We start from the raw sequence: 19,218 nt of genomic DNA on the forward strand, positions 1-19,218 counted from the left end.
GAGGTGAATGCAGTGACTACAGAACGGCCTACAGTCCAGAGACAGCCTGGCATAAGCTAGAGTGCAGTCTTCTTCACCCATGGGGTTGGGAACCAGGGTGAGGGGAAAGAGGATGTGAGTGGCTAGAGAGGAACTGCATAGGGGCTGGCTCAGAGCAGGGGTGGAGAAGAGCGGCCAGGGATGGGGCAGAACTGAAGAGATCAGTGGGCTCTCAGTGCGGAAGAGGCCGAGAATTCCAGGCAGCCAGAATCTCTCTCTGGCTGATGTCTGAGTAATGGGATCCAGCATCTCTTGCAAGTAGTGTGGCTCCAGAGGCCAGAATGCAGCCTTCTGTGGAGGATGACAGCGCAGGGGCTACAACTGAGCCAGTCCAATCCATCTGCACTCTAGGACGATCCTGCCCAGCAACCAAGTGATTTTCAAAGATTCCTGTGGCTGACCAAAGGGTTTTCTTCTTTTAAGGGCTCATCACCTGGCTATTTCCCAGGAGTGCTTAACAAAACCCTTAAACATGGAGGCATCGAGTGTTTATTGAGACTGGGAGAGAGAAGCCAAAGGAGAAATTTATGCCTTTTATTACTCCCCAACCCCTGCTTATCTTCCAGATAGCAGCTTAGACTGTGTCACTTCCTGCAGGAAGCCTACTGTGAACCCTGAGCTCATCAGGTGCTTCTCCTCTGGGCACCTATAATGCTAATTGCCTGCCTGTGGCCCCCAGTGAACCGAGAGCACATGGGTAGGGACTAGCACAGGGCCTGGAATGGAAATGCTCCAGGGAGCTCCACAAATGCTCGCTATTGGGATTCCAGTCTTATAGTTTTCTGAATGCCCCTCTGTCCTAGAACAATCTTAACACATATATAATTTAAACACATTGCAGGGCATAGAATAAAACTGAACCAAGGGGACCTGATTTGACTGCCGCAGTGCCTCAGAGTGTGAGGCTGGCAACAGCTTCTCCAGGTCTAACAGGAACTCATTCGGCTGTCCTCATACAGTGTAAGAATAGTTCATACCTGACAGCTTCTCGACCCGGCCCCAGGCTGGTGTGCACAGTGGTAAAGTGTGGCTGACCAGGCAGAAGGCATCAGACGCTTCTCTATTTCCCTCCCTCCAGGATGGTTTAAGTACCAAGGCTCTTCTCTCTGCCCCCACCTCAATATGGGTTCCTCCAGGGTTCTCTTCCTTGGTGTTCCCTATGCTTTTCTTGGGAAGGAGAGTAGCCCTGGAAATCTGCTTAGAAATCACTGAAGTCAAGTTTCTGGATAAGTCACATAATAAATATAACCACCACCACCACAGCCATTTATTAAGTGCTTGCCAGGCACTGTGCTAAAGCTTTACAAACATTGTTTCAGTTAATCCGACATCCCTGAGGTAGATATTTTCAACATCGCCCTTTCCCCGACACACACATCATCACAGTTCAGGAAATGAGGCTCAGAGAGGTGAAGTCAATCAACAAGGTCAAACCCAGCTGGTAAGTAGCAAAGCTAGACATCTGAACCAAAGACGGCTGACTCCAAAATCCATGCTTTTAAACACTACGCTAGATTGTTGCACACTGGAAATTCAAGGACACATGCTCCTTCCCAAAATACTACCTGACGACCAGACTTCAGGTGGGGAAGGCGGCCCAGCTTTTTAACTTCTTTAATAACCTACTGTACACACTTGGAGGAGTGAAGAGACAGTCTGGGTATAAGCTGACCACTGGGTCCCTCTCTCCTGCACTCGTTTTCAAGGCCTTTCTCATCCAAGACCTCCACTCCTGACATATGACTACTCAATATGCTGTTTCCCTTCCAGCAAATGCTGAAATGCAGAGGTCAGCCAAACCTGGTGACTCAGAGCATCGCCAGACACCTGAGAGAAATTAGGAGACATTCACAAAATGCCCAGCACCCCAGAACGGCTGGACCCCAAGGACACAGGTGGATTTAGATGGAAACAAAACTTTGTGTCTTCTACCCTGGCTTGTCAGGCCCAGCCCGGCCCCACTCCTGGAGCCTTTCTTGCCCAATCCCCCCGTCACTGGCTCTCCACTGTCCACGATTCTCTAGGTCCTCTCTCCTCACCCATCTCTGGAGGCCTCACTGACCACAGGCCCCTGGGCCTCAAGGCTGCCAGGGTCTCAGACCTCGTCCCCCAGAACCCAAAGTGCTCAGCAGGGCTGAGGATCCCGAGACCTATGAGGATCGAATAGAGCTGAGTGAAGATGAGCAGAAAGGGCCACCAGAGTTAGAAAAGCTAAACCAGGATGTACGAATTGACAAACGAATGGCAAAGAACAGAGCAAGGCACAGAACAAATGGACTAATCTGGGGTAAACAGACAGAACTATCGAAGGTCAGAAAAGGAAGATGACTCTAAGATGAACAGGACAACCCCAGGGAGAAGGCTCCTAGACAGTCTATCCAAACACTCGCAGCCATGGAGCTTCTGAGGAAAGGGCAGCTGGTTAGGAAAAAGGACCTTGGTGAAGGGGCTGCTGGAGAGACTGGGCAGGAGGAGGCTAAGTACGAGAAACTGGGGGAGCTCTGGAAAGGAAGCTGGAACATCTCCGTAGAGCAGGCAGTTTGAGAGGACACTAGAGAGGTGCGCAGGGACTGGAGGACAAGCACGAGAGGTGCCAGGAAAAGCAGAGAGGACATGTGCTGAAAGGCCAGGACCTCTGGAACCCCAGGAGCAGTTTCCAGGTGCATTCCAGAGCCCTACTAAGCTCTGCTCTGGATTTTGAAGGGCAAAATACTCAGAGGTGGGGATTTACCAAGGGGAAAAGCACAGCCCCAACCATGAGAAGTTCACAATCCTTGAGAGGAGACAAAGACCACCACACCCCTGCCCCCAACCCTTGAGGGAGCCTCTGATCTAAGGAACCCAGCAGATACAACTCACAAAACTGAGGAAAAAATACCAACCGGTGCAAATTAATATCATCCTTGAAATGTGAGGAGACAGAGGGATGAGAAGTAACTCAAGAGATCTGGGAAGATCCAGGTTGGGACTCTCCACACCTTAAGACTCAGCCTGCTGGTTAATCTCATCACTTGCCACACATCTGGGCAAGAGGCCTCAGTGCCCTCCACGTAACTACAGTTGAATTGACAGGGGGAAAAAGCAACATCGCTGGGAGGCCTCGGGTGAAGAGGTCCTCCCTGAGGAGCCCAGGGGCTTGAAGGAGCCCGGAGGTAGAGCTTTGCTTTCAAGTGATCTTCCTCCTCTCTCAACAGTCTCGAATCTAGTCCTCAGTGTGCATGATACATGGCTTCATAACCTCTGGTGGTTTTGTGTGGTTTCTTCTCCAACTAAGCAGGAGCTCCTGGAGGATAAAGACCAGGTTTTCTCTGCACCTTGCAGCATTGGAATCTAACAAATACTCGTCACAGGTGGTTATGTGGAGTGTTGATTACAAAAACATTTTCTACAAACAGCATACACATGTCAAAACTATTCTATTGTTATTGTTTGCCCTATCGCTTGCATTTGACATTCACCTCTCTGTTGGCTCATGCCTGTAGATGTCTGTTCCTGTATCTACCTCAGGCTTGGGAACTGGGCCCACCTAGCCTTTGTGAAGAAATACCAGCTCAGCCCGCCTGAGGGAACAATGAAAGCGTGTGGCTCAAGAGTCTCTGGGGGGCAGAGGGAGGGTCTCCCCACACTGGCCTGGCCCACTGATAAGGATCCTTCCCTTCTCTGTCTCCTAACAGATTCAGATTAATGATCGCTCATTCCTAATTGTCAAATTTCTTTTCCTTCATCCTGTGTCTAATCACCAGTGACAGAAACCATTACGCAAATGAGAGCAGACGACTTCTCCCAACTGTTCACGTTGGTAAAAACCTTGTAATTTAGAGCTCTGATTTGTAGGGGAAGCTGGTCTCCCCCAGGCATCCTGGGCATCTGCTCAACTGATGCCCAGAACAGCCCCTCCTCCATCCCCCAAACTCCAACCCCCCAACAAATATTTGACTTCACAAAACAGTAGTTTCCTTTGTACCTGCTGGTATAAAAATGGGAGCTTGCAACGTGGCTGACCTCCATACAGGCCTAACCCCCCACCTTCCCTGGGTGTGTCTGGCTCTATGCTGTCAGTGAGGACAGGAGTAAACAACAGAGCAGAGATGTTTCCTCTGTTGCAAGTAGAATTTGAGCCTGAATATCCCTAACCCAGTAAGTGAAGGGAAGAGCCCTGATCTCTTCCTTGGGGGAAAAGGAGGCAGCAGAACATGAATCAAGGTTCTTAGTGATCATCTAGAACTACATCTTCAATTCTATAGATGCAGACGCATGCTGGGAGAAGTTACGGGACCTATTCCATGACACACAAGTAAGGCAATGGGATCTAGAACTCATTTTCCCATAGCTCCTTCCAGCGCTCTTAACTCCTAACATGGCTTCCCAGCAGTTTCCCCAAGTCTTTAGCCTGAGCTGTATCTTCTGCACCCTCTTGGGCTAAGCCTGCCTGCACCAAACATCGCCCAGTGGGGTGAGACCTGAGGACGGCCTGCAGTACAAGGGAGAAGGTAAGGAAGGACAATCAACAACCTGGCGGAAAAGGAGCAGCAGGGGGTTTGTAGCCAAACAGAGTGAGGTTTGAATCCTGATTGCCACTATCACTCACTCTCTCCAAGCCCATTTCTTCAGTTGTAAAATGAGAACACCCACCTTGCAAGACAGTGAGGAACAAAGATAAAAACACTAGGCCCATGTTGGGTGTCTAATAACCAGGGGTCACTATTCTATCACCCAAGGATCAGGACCAATCCTGTGAAGGGCCCTCCCACTCGGTCACCTTAGGTCAGACCTATGTCAGCACAGCACCCAGCAAGGATTAGCTGAGTGGCACACGCCTCCCTGTGCACATCACCCACATCTGTGAGGGCTGAGCCAGGAATGCAGCAGATCTGCTGAGGAGAACGAAAATAATCTGCTATCTTTCAAAGTGTGACTGTGGTCAAGTTGCTCCGCCGTGTGCCTTGTTTTCTCTGCCGTGCTCCTCTTGCCCCAGGGACGGAGGATGGAGATCACTGCAGTCACATTGTCCAGCATTGGCTATATTTGAAAGAACTACACTTGAGAAGGTACCGTGTTTGCACACCCACACTATATCAGAGAACCCCAGAATGGGGGACTAAAAATAAACACCCCTCCCCAAAATACACACACAGGTGTGCACATGCATACACACATCCTCTCAGTCCATCAGTGCACTGAAACTGTAAACCGAGATTCAGGGCTAAGAGCTGTAGCTCAGACACTGGAAGTAAACCTTTGGCAAAAAAAAGAGAAAATAAACCCAGAGACTTCCAACTCCTCTTTCCTTCCAGAGAGAAGGGGCATGGAGATGGGAGTGGAGGTGAGAAGACACAGAGCCACCACAGTGCCCAATTCCAGGGGCCCCACTTCTACTGAACAGATGTGAATGATGGCCCTTTGAGTTGTGCAGTGCACAGCTGCCCAGCTGTAAGCTGCAGCCCTGAGAGGGGTTCCCACGAGTAGCTACGAACAGAAAAGGAAATTCCTCTTCCGTGCTCCACCCATTGCCCTGACTTTTGAGGGTGTTTGTGGAACAGTACGGTGGGGTCTGGGTTAGGTGCTGGCTTTAAGAGGCAAGGCTACAGTTTTTCCCTTGCCATGAGGTGGATGACAGGTGGTGCGTCAGCTGCCTAAGCTTCACCCCACATCGTCTACTCAGCCAGGAAGCTCTGCAGACGTGGAGGATGTGACCTGGGCAGGGCAGGTCATAGGACCTGGAGGTTCTAGCCAGTCTGCCTCAGGCAGGCTGCAGTGAGACCTGACCAACATCCAATGGCTAAAACTGAGTTTAAAAGCTTTAGGCTAGGTCAGGCGGTACTGCCCTGCCACTCCCACTATATGTCCCACGGCGTAAGGTTAAGCAGTGGAGAAACTTGGTAAGCACAGAGGCAGGCCAGTGTGGACACATTTGCACACACATCCCCAGAGGCTTGCACTCCTAAAACCTAGAGAAGCCACTGCTAGGACTCCCTTGGTACCTGGCACAGGGAGCAAGAGCTGGTGCTGAAAGAGAAGCTGTATGTGCCTGTAATTTGGAACTTAAGCACAATCCTTGGTTCTTGTGTCCCAAGGCTCTTTTCTATGTATGGCTTGAGCTTGAAGGTCCAAGTTGGAACCCTGTCGAATTCACTCTCAGAGGAAGCTATCTAGGCTCTCAAAGGCAAGCCTCCCTCTCACTCTCCCCATTAGAGTCCCAGCAGCCATTCCTGCCCAGCCTAGAGCTGGACTCTGTGAAAACCGGAAGGAGGCAGACGGACCCAATGGTCAGGACAGCTCTGGCCCTGCAGCCCAGGTGTAGTGGGCGTCCAAGAGCATCTCCTTTCTCTCAGGCTGAGGCACCGAGGGTGTAGGAGATAGGGCTGAGAGCCAGAAGTGGCACCCTGACCCGGAGGGAGGGAGCAAGGGACAGATACATACATGTGTGCACGCACACCTCGAGGTTGACAGACTCACACACACAGACATGATGACAACCAGAAGCTGGGACTCCACACACTGAATGCAGGACTTTAGGGGGGCAGAGAGAGAGGATGCTGGGGCACAGAGGCAAGGGTAAGAAGTCCCTCCAAATGGGAGTGGGGTGCCGACTACCCTGCCTTGCCCTAAACACCTGCCTCCAGGGTCATGGCAAGAGTCCAATCCATTAAGTGCAGCGTGCAATACTAGCGCTTGAAGTCTCCTGTCCTCATCAATGAAGCGGTGTGGACGGGCTAGCAGTCGCCTGGAAGGAGGCCTCGACTCCCAGCAGGCTAGTTGTATCGGCCCTTGATCATTGTGTTCAACAAGGGCCCCACCTGTGAAGAGACATGAGGAGCCAGTCAGAACTGCCTGTCCCCTGGCCCTGGAGCTGGAAGAGGTGTGTCTGGAGATGTTCAATGTCCAGCCAAGAGCAGGGACAAGGTTTCCATTCAGTCTTGTAAACCCTCTAGCCAATTCTCTTCCTGGAGGTCAACCCAGTATTCTGGGGCATGGCCCTCTCCTCTGGGTCCACCTTGTATTACCGCCGTCTCACAATACCCTCTATCTGTAAGCAGCCTTAAACAGACAGACAGAAGGTCAGAGGAGCTAACAATTCCCAAACACCCAAGAGTGTCTGTCTGCATGTTCCTTAAATGTGCCTTAAGAACATTAAATGCCTCTATATCCTGAAAAGGTCACCTGCAATTGGGGCTGGTGCCATCTCCCAATCCCACAGGTCTGCTGGATGCTGAGGCTAGCCACAGGACAGAGGCAAGAGCATTACAAATACAAACCTGCCCCATTTACCCCATAGGCCACTGGCACACCTGTGGGAAGGAGATCTCAACATTACCTAGAGCAGCCTGGGCACAGCAGGGAGAGTGTGAGGAGACGCTTTACTGCTTGCTTCCTGTTCCAGAAGAATCCCCACAGGGGTCCCCAGCTGGCACACTAGCCCCATGGGGAACACTACCACTAGCATGGAACAGATTATAATTGATCCGCCAGTCAAGACCAGTTCTCACCAGAAAACAAGGATTTTCTACACATACCCATAACCTCTATGGAGAGAGAGGACACCAGATACTGAAACAGAGGAGCTATAGAGAATGTGACACCCATCCTGACTTTCCCTAGTCACTCTACCCACTGAGCAACAGAAGTGTGACTTTGGGGCAGCCACATACCTCTTGTGGGTTCCCCAAGGCCTCTCCAAGCATCTTCTCAATGTTTCTCATTATGGCCACTTTCTGATGGGCTTTGAGAGGATATTCAATTCTCTTAGGGGTGGGGGCCCCCTGCAAAGGAAGCAGCAGCTCAGGAAATGCCTTCAGCAGAAGGCTTCAGTGTCACCCGGTTCCTAGCAGCATCCTTCCTCCTAAAACACCCAGTTCAACCCTATCCCTCCTCATCTCCCTGAAGACCTGAGAATCACTTCCAGAGATAGCCTACTTCCCCACTCCACCCCCAAATAATTTATTGCACCTACCTCACCCCAGTCCCATCTGGGGAAAAACCCATATTCACCTTATACCAGAAGTTCACAGTGATGGTAATCCCCCCATTTAGTAATGACTCTATGTGATGCCACCTGCAAGAAAATAAACAGGCTCCTGTTGGCCACCAATACTTTTCAGAGGGAGGGATGGAAACTGGGCAGAGTCCAGCTAAGGGAATTAATGACGACAGTATCTTTACACTCATCTCGTCAAACACACCCTTGGGGCTGAGGCAGTGTTCAGTCTCCAAGTACCAAAGAGCCAAGAACACTTTCTCCAGCCTCCAGTCTCTGGGACATCTTTGGACTTGAGCAATTCTCATCTTGTCCTAGAGACAGGGTTGCACTTCCCTCATGTTCAGTAGGCTCACATTTGGATATGCCAACCCTCCCGTAGCTCATGTAAAACCAACGCTGCCACAACTCAGAAGAAGGGACACAGAAAAGGCTTTCCGGGGATGGGAAAGAAAAGTCCCAAGAAGCCCGTAGTCTTAGCCCCTCCTCACCAGTACATTGGGATGTAAAGAACATCACCAGGGCCAACCACTGTTTCGTAACCAACCACGTTCTGGAAATTGGGGAACCTCTCGTAGTCGGGATTGTCAAAGTCCACCTAAGAGGTTCAAGAGAAAGAAAAAAAAATCAATCACCAAATTTTTATCAGTAACTACTATATGCTAGTTACTTTGGCAGTCAAAGAAAGATGACTTAAAAGCTCAAATGTTAAGTGATAAAGAATCCTAGGCCTCAGTGCTCCTGAGGTCAGAAGCAGTCATCACAGCTTGCAGGCCAGAAAATCTACTCATGGCCTGTAGATATGAGGAATTAGGACTCCTCCTTCACCCAAACCTTCAGAAACTTTCTCCCAAACAAACATTCAAACCAGCAAAGACTCCTACATGAGGTAGGTAGGCAGCTTTCTCCTCAAGAAAGGAAAAGACCTCTCTGGTTGGCCACAAAGTAACCATATACGTCACTTAGATCCAGAAAAAACATTAAGCAACGTATCTTAATTCTACTCACCCTTCTCCTTATCAAAAAGTAGCCTCCATAACAAAAGAAAACAATTACTAAATCTAATGGAGACATACACATTTTGCTCCATGAACTTGTATTCCAATCAAACAAGATAACCAGAGCCTACCAGCATCAGTGATGGGGTCAGCTCCAGAATTAGCTCTATGAGACTATTTACACAGTCATGCATCACTTAACGACAGGGATACATCTGAGAAATGCATTATTAGGTGATTTCATCGTTGTGCGGACACGATAGCGTGTACTTACACAAACCTAGATGGTGTAGCCTACTACACACCTAGGCTATATGGTACTAATCTTACAAGACCACTGGCATATATGCAGTCCATTGTTGACTGAAACGTCATTATGCGGCATATGACTATGCTTATAATCATCTGGGGACCACCACATGGGCCTGGAATATGTGAGCTACACTGTGAAATTATCCTCTGAGTTTGTCCAAACCTGGCAGACCACCACAGGGAAGGGGAAAGACGCGCTAGCCTTGGGTCCCAAGAGTTCTATACCCTCCTCAGACCACACAAGCTCACCTGGCTCTGTCTGTCACATGGGTGATGCACAGGATATGGGTAGAGGCACTCAAACTGATCCGGAGGGAATAAAATGCATCGCTTGTAGCCTTTTATCTGAGCAAAGAAGTTCTGCTGCTCATCATAGTGAGCAGGTGTCACATTTCCTGTAGGAAGAAAGATGTTTTCTTATTTAGAGCAGTGGCTTTATTGCACAGGCTGGAACAGCGGCACCAGTGCTGGAGAGAAACCCGGCCTGCCCTCCTAGCTAAGGGTTCCGCATCAAAATTTCAAGCAGAATCAGGGAGACTGCAATTACAACACTCAGCAAATGAGGTGTTACACTTTTAATGGGTAATAAGTCTAGCAACCATCACTGGCTAAGGGTTCACCACCAATAAGCAAAGTAGACTTTCTTAAATGATGGCTGCTGCCCTTACTGGAAGCAATAGCACATTAAAACCATACTCACAAGTCTGGCAAAGGAATATACTGTATATTCTTGTACTTTTCGTGACCATGCCAAGAATTCAAGCGCAACAAAACAATAGTTAGAAACAAGTGAAATGACTGTTATCAACAAGGCATGCATGATCTTCTTTGATAGAGTTAATCAGTCATGTTAAATTGTATGAATATGTACTTGCTTTGGGTAGCTCTTCTGGAGCTCAAAGATTTTCAATCTTTGCTCCCACTTCAACACACCTGTGGGATGCAACACTTCTTTAGAGCAACTGGGGCTATTGATTCTCATTGCAGAGAGGGATATCAGATTCCTGAAGAGTGTGGTATATTTTCTTAAGGCAAATTATTTTAAAAACCATCTTGACTTAGTTCTGCCCTAGTGCATGCTCCATCTATTCCTTATAACTGGGGCCGCCTCTGTTGTTTATCCTTTGCACAATCCTTGAGAGCTGAAGGGCCCTCTGCAGCATATAGAGTTTAGACAATATTCCCCAGGTCAGCCTGGGTGGGCCAGGACAGCTGCCTTATTAAGCGCTGAGAGTCCACATGCATCCTCAAAAGAGATTTGCTCTCTCCTCTCTACCTGAGGGATCCACTTCCCTACACTCCACCACAGGAAAGGAAGGCAACAGAAAAACTCAGTCAAGTAAACCAGAAGTGGCCCCTGGCAGGTGACCAAGAGTTGGTTTCAAACGGGCACATTATCTAATTCATAGCCTGCACTGCTGGAAACCTTTACTGATACTGGCAGCAAAGGATCCAAATCTGAAGAAAGGACAATCAAGGGGGAGAAGAGACTTCAGAGCCCAGCGGTGAATGACAGTGAATAATTATTCTGCTTCCTTGTTCAATCCAATTTATTTGCCACTTACTAAGTACCTACTATGGGCCTGGCACTGAACTGGTGCCAGAAATAAAAAATAACTACGAGGCAATGACCCTGGCCGGTAAGTAGCTCTCCTTCTCCTGGCTGGAGTTTAAAGGCTTCTCCTTTTATTCAAAAGAAGAAAAACCAACAGAACATATTTACATATTTCCCTGTGCACGCATAAAATCCTCTAGCAGAATATGCAAGCAACTTATAACATGCGATGCCTCCAGGGAGGGAAACTGGGAGGCTGGGAAATAGGAGTGGAAGAGACATTTACCACTAAATGTCTATTTATACCTTTTAAATGTAACCCCATGAATGCATTATCTATTCAAAAGGTAAGGTTCAACTTATATTGGAAAAATAAGTTTCCCTCTTCTACTGGCACAAAAATCTTGTGAGTACAGAGAGATCCAATAGAGATAAGCAGTATTTTAGAGAGATCCCTAATATCTGAGCATACGTACTCACACAGCAGCTAAGGAAAGGAAAAGGGAACTTTCTTTTTAGAGTGCATGAAACTAGCTTAAAGACATAACACACATTATCTCATTTAATCTTCATAGCTATTTATAGGATTATTATCCTGTTCTCTTACAGATGAGGAGGCTGAGGCTTAACAAAGTTATGCGACTTGTTCAAAGTCATGGAGTGAATAAGTAGCAGAGACAGGATTAGAAATCAGGTTGTATGACTCCAAGCCATGCTGCTTTCCGAAAGATTTCTTACCTTCCATGCCGATGAGCAGCAGGTTGGAGGTCAGCTGCCCCCAGCCACGCTTTCCCTGTTGCTTATTAATCCAGTTCCAGTTAAAACCCAAGAAGTCCATGACAATCTTCCTGCCCACAGTGTCATTGAGTGTTTGCTGCAGATACAACCTACGTTCCCCAAGAAGAGAATCATTAGTGCATGTACACACAGTTCCTGGCATGGCCTCCCCACACCTGGAAATCCAAACTCAGACCCACACCAGCATCTCCCACAGAGAGCAGATACAGTCATGGGAATTTTAACCAACACGAATTCTCACAGAACTGAATCCTTACGTACTCTTCTTTGAGTTCTGTTCAGCACCAAACATTTTGTTTTAAAAAGTGATTCTTAACCTTTTCTGGGTAACAGGATGAATTCTTTAAGGATGTAAGGAAGACTCCCCATAAAAATGCACACACACACAGAACTTTCACACAATTTCATAGATTCCTTAAAGCTTATCCATAGACCCTAGAGTGATGAATCAGCCTTGTCCCAGAGACTCTCAGGGTCCAAGACATCCCCTTTGGCCCTCGGTAGCCACTGGGGTACATATATTACTCTTCACCAAGAGCTAGCTCTCTCCCTGTTCAGAGGAAGAGTTATTCCTCCGTATCCTCTGGAAGCCAGGCTTGCTTATTTAACTTGCTTTGGCTAATGAAATGCGCAAAGAAGAGATTATGTTGCTTCCGAACTGTTATTTTAAGAACTAGAACATACTACCAACACATCTCTTTCCATCTGCAACAACAAGTGCAAAGTTTCAGATGGTAGCTGCTGGGGCAACGTGGGTCCCAAAGTGAAAAAGATGATCTAAGAGCAGAGCCTCCAGGTGCACCACGATGGGCGTGTAGCATGGAAATAAACCTTTGTTGTTTCAAGTCGCTGAGCTCTGGCACGAAGCCTAGTTTATCTTAACTGACTCAACCACCTATCTGTAGCAGCCTTCTACAGAGGAAAGAAGACACCTCATCAGGCTCTCTGCAGGCCCAGGGCTCCTAAAACGTCTCAGGAACGTCAGAAGTTACTGAAGGGATATGAGAACCCAGACACACTTGAATAAGCCTCACAAAAGCTATTAGTCAGGGCGCAAACCAGAAGAAAAGAGACAGAAGCACTCCTGTCCTGGTCCTGAGAAGACTACTTCAAAAGGCTCGAAGGCATCTCAGTGCCCAGAATCATAATGTTTAAGGCAACATTAATTAGAAAACTTGATAAGCTGGAAATACTAGCTACCTTCTGGGGACATGGAACCCTCCAGACTCGAATGCAACCTTTTGACTCTCCCCAGAGATTATAAAATACATGTTCATACAAAAAATTTGCAAGTTAACTCTGAAAGAGTCAGGAACACTCCCAAACATGAACCTGAGCCATTTCTGTTATACCTTAACCAGAATTGCTCAAAATAGCTCAAAGAGGATCCTAATACCCTTTAGCCCAGAATCACAACCAACTGTACGATTTTACAGTGGAGTTGCGTGGTGCTAAAGTCAGATGGTAGGGCAACAGTTGCACACAGTAAAAGATTTTCCTGCCATCAGCCATCAAGTACGGACTACACTCATGGCTCATACGTAGGAAGGCGAAATGCTCTCACCATAGGAACCAAGAAACTTAAGTGATCGAGAAACCAGAGGATTCACGAGTCTCATCTCACACTCATTCCAGTGCACACATTCATTCAACAGAATTACACTCCATCAGCACCATTTAAACCACTCTCTCTCTCTCAACACTGGAGGTGTGTGCATGTGAGTACGCATGCTGTTAAATTTGAGGAAATCAATGCATGAGATGATTCAACAGAACCAGTCTTTAAAAGACGTAAAGAAAGATCAATCATAGTTCAGATCTTACAAACTCTCTTGGTCAAAGCCTTATCATTATGACGACTGCTAAGTGTCAGGAAGACAAAAAAAAAAAGGATATTTTAAATCCTTTCATTCAGCCACATACTGCTAACAGAGAGTCAGGAAGAGAACTGAGGCAGGTGACTAGAGAGGAGCCCAGGGTTGGCCAAATGTGAGACGGAGATGACCATTCACCATGAAGTACTCAGCGAAAGCAATTCCCTAGAGGCGATGTTCTAACGTGGGACTGAAAGCTGTCTGGGACCTATGTAAGAGACAGTCCTCACAAATAGGGAGAAAAGCAGAGAGGAAGGATCACTCCCGCATGTGTGTCTCGTGTTTGTTATCATCATTGCAAGGTGGAACATCAATATGCCACCCCTCCTCTAATCTGACCTTCCCTAAGCTGGAGAATGCTGATCTCCTTCACCCCAGAATCACAAAAGACTCTGCAACTTTTCAGCTTGAACTGTCCCCAGCCAGCCGAATATTTTAGGACAAAGGCTGCAAACTAGCAATCTCAGAGTTAAATCCAACGACAGATATTCTGGTTTGGCCCCCTACAGCATTTTCAAAAATTTGAATTAGCTGCCCACATTTAAAAATCAAACAAATTTTAAATAAAAACTCTGATTTCTGGCTTCTCTTGAAAAATCAGAGTATCTGGCAACCCTGGGGCTGCCCTCCCAAATGCAAACAAGAGAATCAAGTAATGACTTCTCATTTTGAACAGGGCCTATGTCTTCCGCTTCATCACAGCTTTCACCCAAACAACTTCACTCATTCGTTCCCCTACCTCACCCTGCCAGGCAACTGTGATTCTCACTTTATGAAGATGATGAATCAGAGAGTCACAGCTCAAGTCCAGTCATTCCCTCATCCCTCAAGGTAGAGAACTCACCCAACTCCTCCATATCCTCAAACAAGTCCAGGAAAGGAAAACGGATGTCCTAGATCCAATGGAAAACCATGATCTGGGAACTTACCTCTCTTCCCCTCCTCGCTGCTGTACATTCTGCAGTTTCTCAACAAACTCATGAAATTTCATTTCTTCCCTGTTGGACCTCGGCTTAAAGTTCTGGAAATTAGCCATCTTCTTCTCATCATAGTACAAGAACTTGTGGGTGCTGGCACTGTACACAGAGAAGTCTCCGTTGCCAATATTCTCTTGCAGGTATTCCAGGTCCCATTTCAGGGCAGGGTACACAAGATTTGTGTCGGTCAGTACTACAGGCTCCTAAGAGAAAACACCAGATGAAGAGAACAAATGAAGTCGTCCCAAGGAGCTGGGGGATTCTTGTCCCATGATTCCAACTACTTGCCAACTTCAAAATAGTTTCTCCTGCTAACACGAACCCCCCAAGTCCCATTTCTCCTGGCCTCCCTCTCCATCGCCCCTTAGGCCCTAGTTCACAGCCCTGCCAGCGCCCCACCTCTATCACCATTCCCTTTGACCTCTCCTCCCAACCTGGTCCCTTCCCCCTCCCCCTTGAGACGCGGCCCCGCCCCCTACCTCATTCTCGATAAGCTCCTCCGCCCGAGGGTCGCCCTGACTCAGACGCGGGATGGGCCGGGTCGGGAAGCTATAACTGCGCAGCTGGGACTCATCCCAGGCGGGGCCAAGGGCTTCGGCCTCTTCCCGGGGTTCTCCAGAGCCCGAGGCCGCGGCCTCAGCCGCTGTCGCCGCCATCTCCGCCGCTAGGGACGGCCCCACCGGAACCGGAAGCTCCGCCTATTCCGGAGAAAAAAAACACAACGAAAACCATAGAGAAGGGCTGCGCAAGAGAACGGTCCAGAGACGCTAAGAACGCGGAGCCGACGCTTGGGGGAGCTCCTTCTAATGGTGACCTGAGGCTCGACACCCTAGGCTCTGCCCTTGAAGACCGGCGGCTAGTCCCCCTTTAGTCCCACTGAATAGAGGTGATCACTCGGTTAACCAATCCACAAAATACTGCTGCTGCCGCAGTGTGCCCAGGCCTACACAAGAGGCAAAGAAGGAGGAAGGTTTAGTGGGGCGTTAAACTTTACACTCATGGATAGCGAGAGAAGCAAACTCTTGACCTACCTAAGGAAGTCAGAAGGAAAAGCAATTGTCCCATAAACGTTGCGTAAAGGTTGGTCTGAAGGCCTAGGCAAAAGATATATGGCAAATTGAATTCTTTTAAAATCAAAGATGGTTTTCTTTTGTTTGGCATCATTTGATTTTTCTGCCTGTGTCACCCTCTCTCCTACTTGAAGATGTTTTTGCCATGGGGCCAATGTTATCAGTAGTGGCCAACCATGAGCATCCTACATTTTCAAACAATTTATATTGGTTATAAAAGGTCCTATGTTTATAATTATAATTTATATTTATATATAAATATAAATATATTATAATTTATAATTAATTACCTCTATTGCTTGCTTAGACCATTCTTAGGCTGGCTGTGGGAGGCCAAATTCTAAGATGGATCCAAAGATTTCCATCCCATGGTGTACATGCCCCATGTAACTCTCCCCCTTGAATGACGGCAGGAGTTATAAATATGATCACTCCTTCGATGAGGTTACATTATATGGCAAAAATGTAATTAAGGTCCTTAATCAGTTCACTTTGAGTTAATCAAAAGGAGATTCTCCTGGGGGTTAATCAAAAGGAGGAGTCCTGGATGGGACTGACCTAATCACTTTAGCTCTTTAAATCTGAGTCTAGAGGTCAGAGACAGAAATCAGAGAGATTTGAAGCTGAAGAAGCTCTCCTGTTGACCGTGAAGGAGCAAACTGCTATGTGACAGAGAATGGTGGGTAGGCTCTAGGAGCTGAGAAAGGCTCCTGATTGACAGCCAGCCAGAAAGGAGGGATCTTAGTCCTATAACTGCGAGAAACTGAATTCTGCCAACAACTGCTGAGCTTGGAAAAGGACACAGAGCCTCAGATGAGTTAGCAGCCCCAACAAATACCTTGATTTCAGCCTGGTGAGACCCTGAGCTGTGACCCAGCTAGCCCGTGCCTGGACTCCGGACTCATGGAAAGTTTGAGATAATGAATTGGTGTTATTTTGGGCTGCTCAATTTATGGTAATCTGCTATGCAGCAATAGGAAACTAATACACTAGCTTAACTATGTAATTATGCTGCATAGTAACTATGCTGCAAAACTGATATTGGGGTTACCTCTGTGGAGGGTTTGGGGCTGTGGCCGCAATTAAGGCTTTAGTTTTATCTGCAATGTTTGAATTTTTACAAGAATATTTGTAACCTTGGGAATTAAAAATAAATTAGACCAAGAAGATTCATATTACTAAAATCAGGAGTGAAAGAAGGCATATTACTACTGACTTCACAAAAATAAAAAAAAGTATAAGGGAATACTATGAACAGTTGTATTATAAAAAATTATATAACCTTGGGGCTGGCCCCGTGGCTGAGTGGTTAAGTTCGCGTGCTCTGCTGCAAGCGGCCCAGTGTTTTGTTGGTTCGAATCCTGGGCGCGGACATGGCACTGCTCATCAAACCACGGTGAGGCGGCGTCCCATATGCCACAACTAGAAGGACCCACAACGAAGAATATACAACTATGTACTGGGGGGCTTTGGGGAGAAAAAGGAAAAAATAAAATCTTTTAAAAAAAAATTATATAACCTAGATGAAATAGACAAATTCCTAGAAAGGCACAAACTATCATAACTGATTTAAGAAGAAATAGAAAATTTGAATAGATTTATAACAAGTAAAGAGATTAAATTAGGAATCCAAAAACTTTCCACAAAGAAAAGCCCAGGACTAGATGGATTCACTGATGAATCCTACCAGGCATTTAAAAAAGTATTAACACCAATCCTTCACAAACTCTTCCAAAAAATAAAAGAGGAAGGCTCCAACTCATTCTATGAAGTCAGTGTTACCCTGATATCAAAATGAAACAAAGACATAAACAAGAAGAGGAAACTACAGACAAAAATCCCTTGTAAGTATAGATGCAAAAATCCTCAACAAAATACTAGTAAACAAAATTTATACCACATAAAAAGGATTATGTACCATGACCAAGTAGGATTTATTCCAGGAAAGCAAGGTTGGTTCAACATCTGAAAATTAACCAAATTGATAGAAGAAAAAAAATGTTAAAAGGCACAAACATGCAGCTATAAAATAAACGTTATGGGGATGTAATGTACAGCACAGTGTATTATTTATGTATAACATATTATAGTTAATAATATTGCATTACATATGTGAAAGTTGCTAAACTTAAAAGCTCTCATCACAAGTGAAAAAATTTTGTAACTATGTATGGTGACAGATGTTAAGTAGACTTATTGTGGTGATCATTTCACAATATATACAAATATCGAATCATTATGTTGTCTACCTGAAACTAATATAATGTTATATATCAATGATGCCTCCATTTAAAAAAAGAAAAAATCACATGATCATCTCAATAGACACAGAGAAAACTTTTGACAAACTCAAACACCTTTCAGGATAAGAACGGGGTCCCAAAGGACACCATCATGAAAGTGAAAAGACAACTCACAGAATGGGAGAAAATACTTACAAATCATACATCTGATAAGGGATTTGTATCTAGAATACATAAAGAACTCTTACAACTTAATGAAAGACAACCTAGGGGCTGGCCCCGTGGCCGAGTGGTTAAGTTCGCGCGCTCCGCTGCAGGTGGCCCAGTGTTTCGTTGGTTCGAATCCTGGGCACGGACATGGCACTGCTCGTCAAACCACGCTGAGGCGGCGTCCCACATGCCACAACTAGAAGGACCCACAACGAAGAATCTACAACTATGTTACCTGGGGGCTTTGGGGAGAAAAAGGAAAAAATAAAATCTTTAAAAAAAAAAATTAAAAAAAAAAAAAAGACAACCTAATTAAGAAATGGACAATGGACTTGAATAGACATTTCTCCAAAGAAGATATACCATGGCCAATAAGTGCATGAAAAGATACACAAAGTATTTTTTTTAAGATTTTATTTTTTTCTTTTTTCTCCCCAAAGCTCCCTGGTACATAGCTGTATACCTTCAGCTGGGGGTCCTTCCGTTTGTGGCATGTGGGATGCCGCCTCAGCATGGCTTGATGAGCAATGCCACATCCGTGCCCAGGATCCAACCTGACTGCCGAAGTGGAGTGCGTGAACTTAACCACTCTGGCATGGGGCTGGCCCTGATACTCAAAGTCTTTAGTCATCAGGGTAATGCAAATCAAAACCACAATGAGATACCATTCACATCCACTAGTATGGCTACAATAAAAAAAGACAGACAATAGCAAGTTGGTGATAATGTTACCGCACAAAATTGGTTCTCTGCTTGATGCACGTAATGAGCCAATTAATTATGGCATCAGCCTTTGAGGGGAGAAATCAGCTTTTATTCTGCGAGATCAATCTTCAGGGAGACAGGGGGCAAGTGTCCTCAGATCCATCTCCTTGATTCAGGATTTGGGGCAAAATTTAAGAGGTTAGGGAGAATAGGCTGGCACACGGAAACACTGGAGGGACAGGTTTTGATTAGTGAGCTTCAAGCATTTATGGTAAGGTTTTAAACACTTATGACAGGGTTCTAAACATTTATGATGGGGTTCTAAACATTTTTGATGAAGTTGGGAAGGAATTTGAACACTGGATCTTCCTGAATGAGGGACCCCTGGCTTCTGACAGGAGTCTGACTTCCAAATTCCAGTCACATCCCAGTCCTTTGGTTCCATGGGGAGGAGGATCTTTA

At 46.4% G+C, this 19,218-nt stretch overlaps 1 protein-coding gene across 1 annotated transcript; it reads right to left on the reverse strand.

Annotated features, from left to right (window-relative positions):
• Positions 1–1,284: 1,284 nt before the first annotated feature.
• On the reverse strand, positions 1,285–15,251 carry HIF1AN (hypoxia inducible factor 1 subunit alpha inhibitor). The gene is made up of 8 exons (XM_008537585.2): positions 15,008–15,251; positions 14,481–14,731; positions 11,618–11,766; positions 9,574–9,719; positions 8,506–8,612; positions 8,029–8,092; positions 7,689–7,799; positions 1,285–6,836 (listed from the first exon to the last, which is right to left on the reverse strand). The coding sequence occupies exons 1-8, from the start codon at positions 15,182–15,184 to the stop codon at positions 6,792–6,794; spliced, it is 1,050 nt and encodes a 349-aa protein (XP_008535807.1). The 5' UTR covers positions 15,185–15,251; the 3' UTR covers positions 1,285–6,791.
• Positions 15,252–19,218: the final 3,967 nt, after the last annotated feature.

Source organism: Equus przewalskii, chromosome 1 (genome assembly GCF_037783145.1).
Source record: "Equus przewalskii isolate Varuska chromosome 1, EquPr2, whole genome shotgun sequence".
NCBI classification, from domain to species: Eukaryota; Metazoa; Chordata; class Mammalia; order Perissodactyla; family Equidae; genus Equus; species Equus przewalskii.

Excerpts from the sequence above, each read along its gene's own strand:
- HIF1AN (XM_008537585.2), bottom strand. The coding sequence starts at position 15,184 with ATGGCGGCGACAGCGGCTGAGGCCGCGGCCTCGGGCTCTGGAGAACCC. Across the intron at positions 8,613-9,573 it reads CATGTGACAGACAGAGCCAG|GTGGACTTTGACAATCCCGA; the intron begins GTGAGCTTGTGT and ends TGAACCTCTTAG. Across the intron at positions 7,800-8,028 it reads CTGTGAACTTCTGGTATAAG|GGGGCCCCCACCCCTAAGAG; the intron begins GTGAATATGGGT and ends CTTCCTTTGCAG.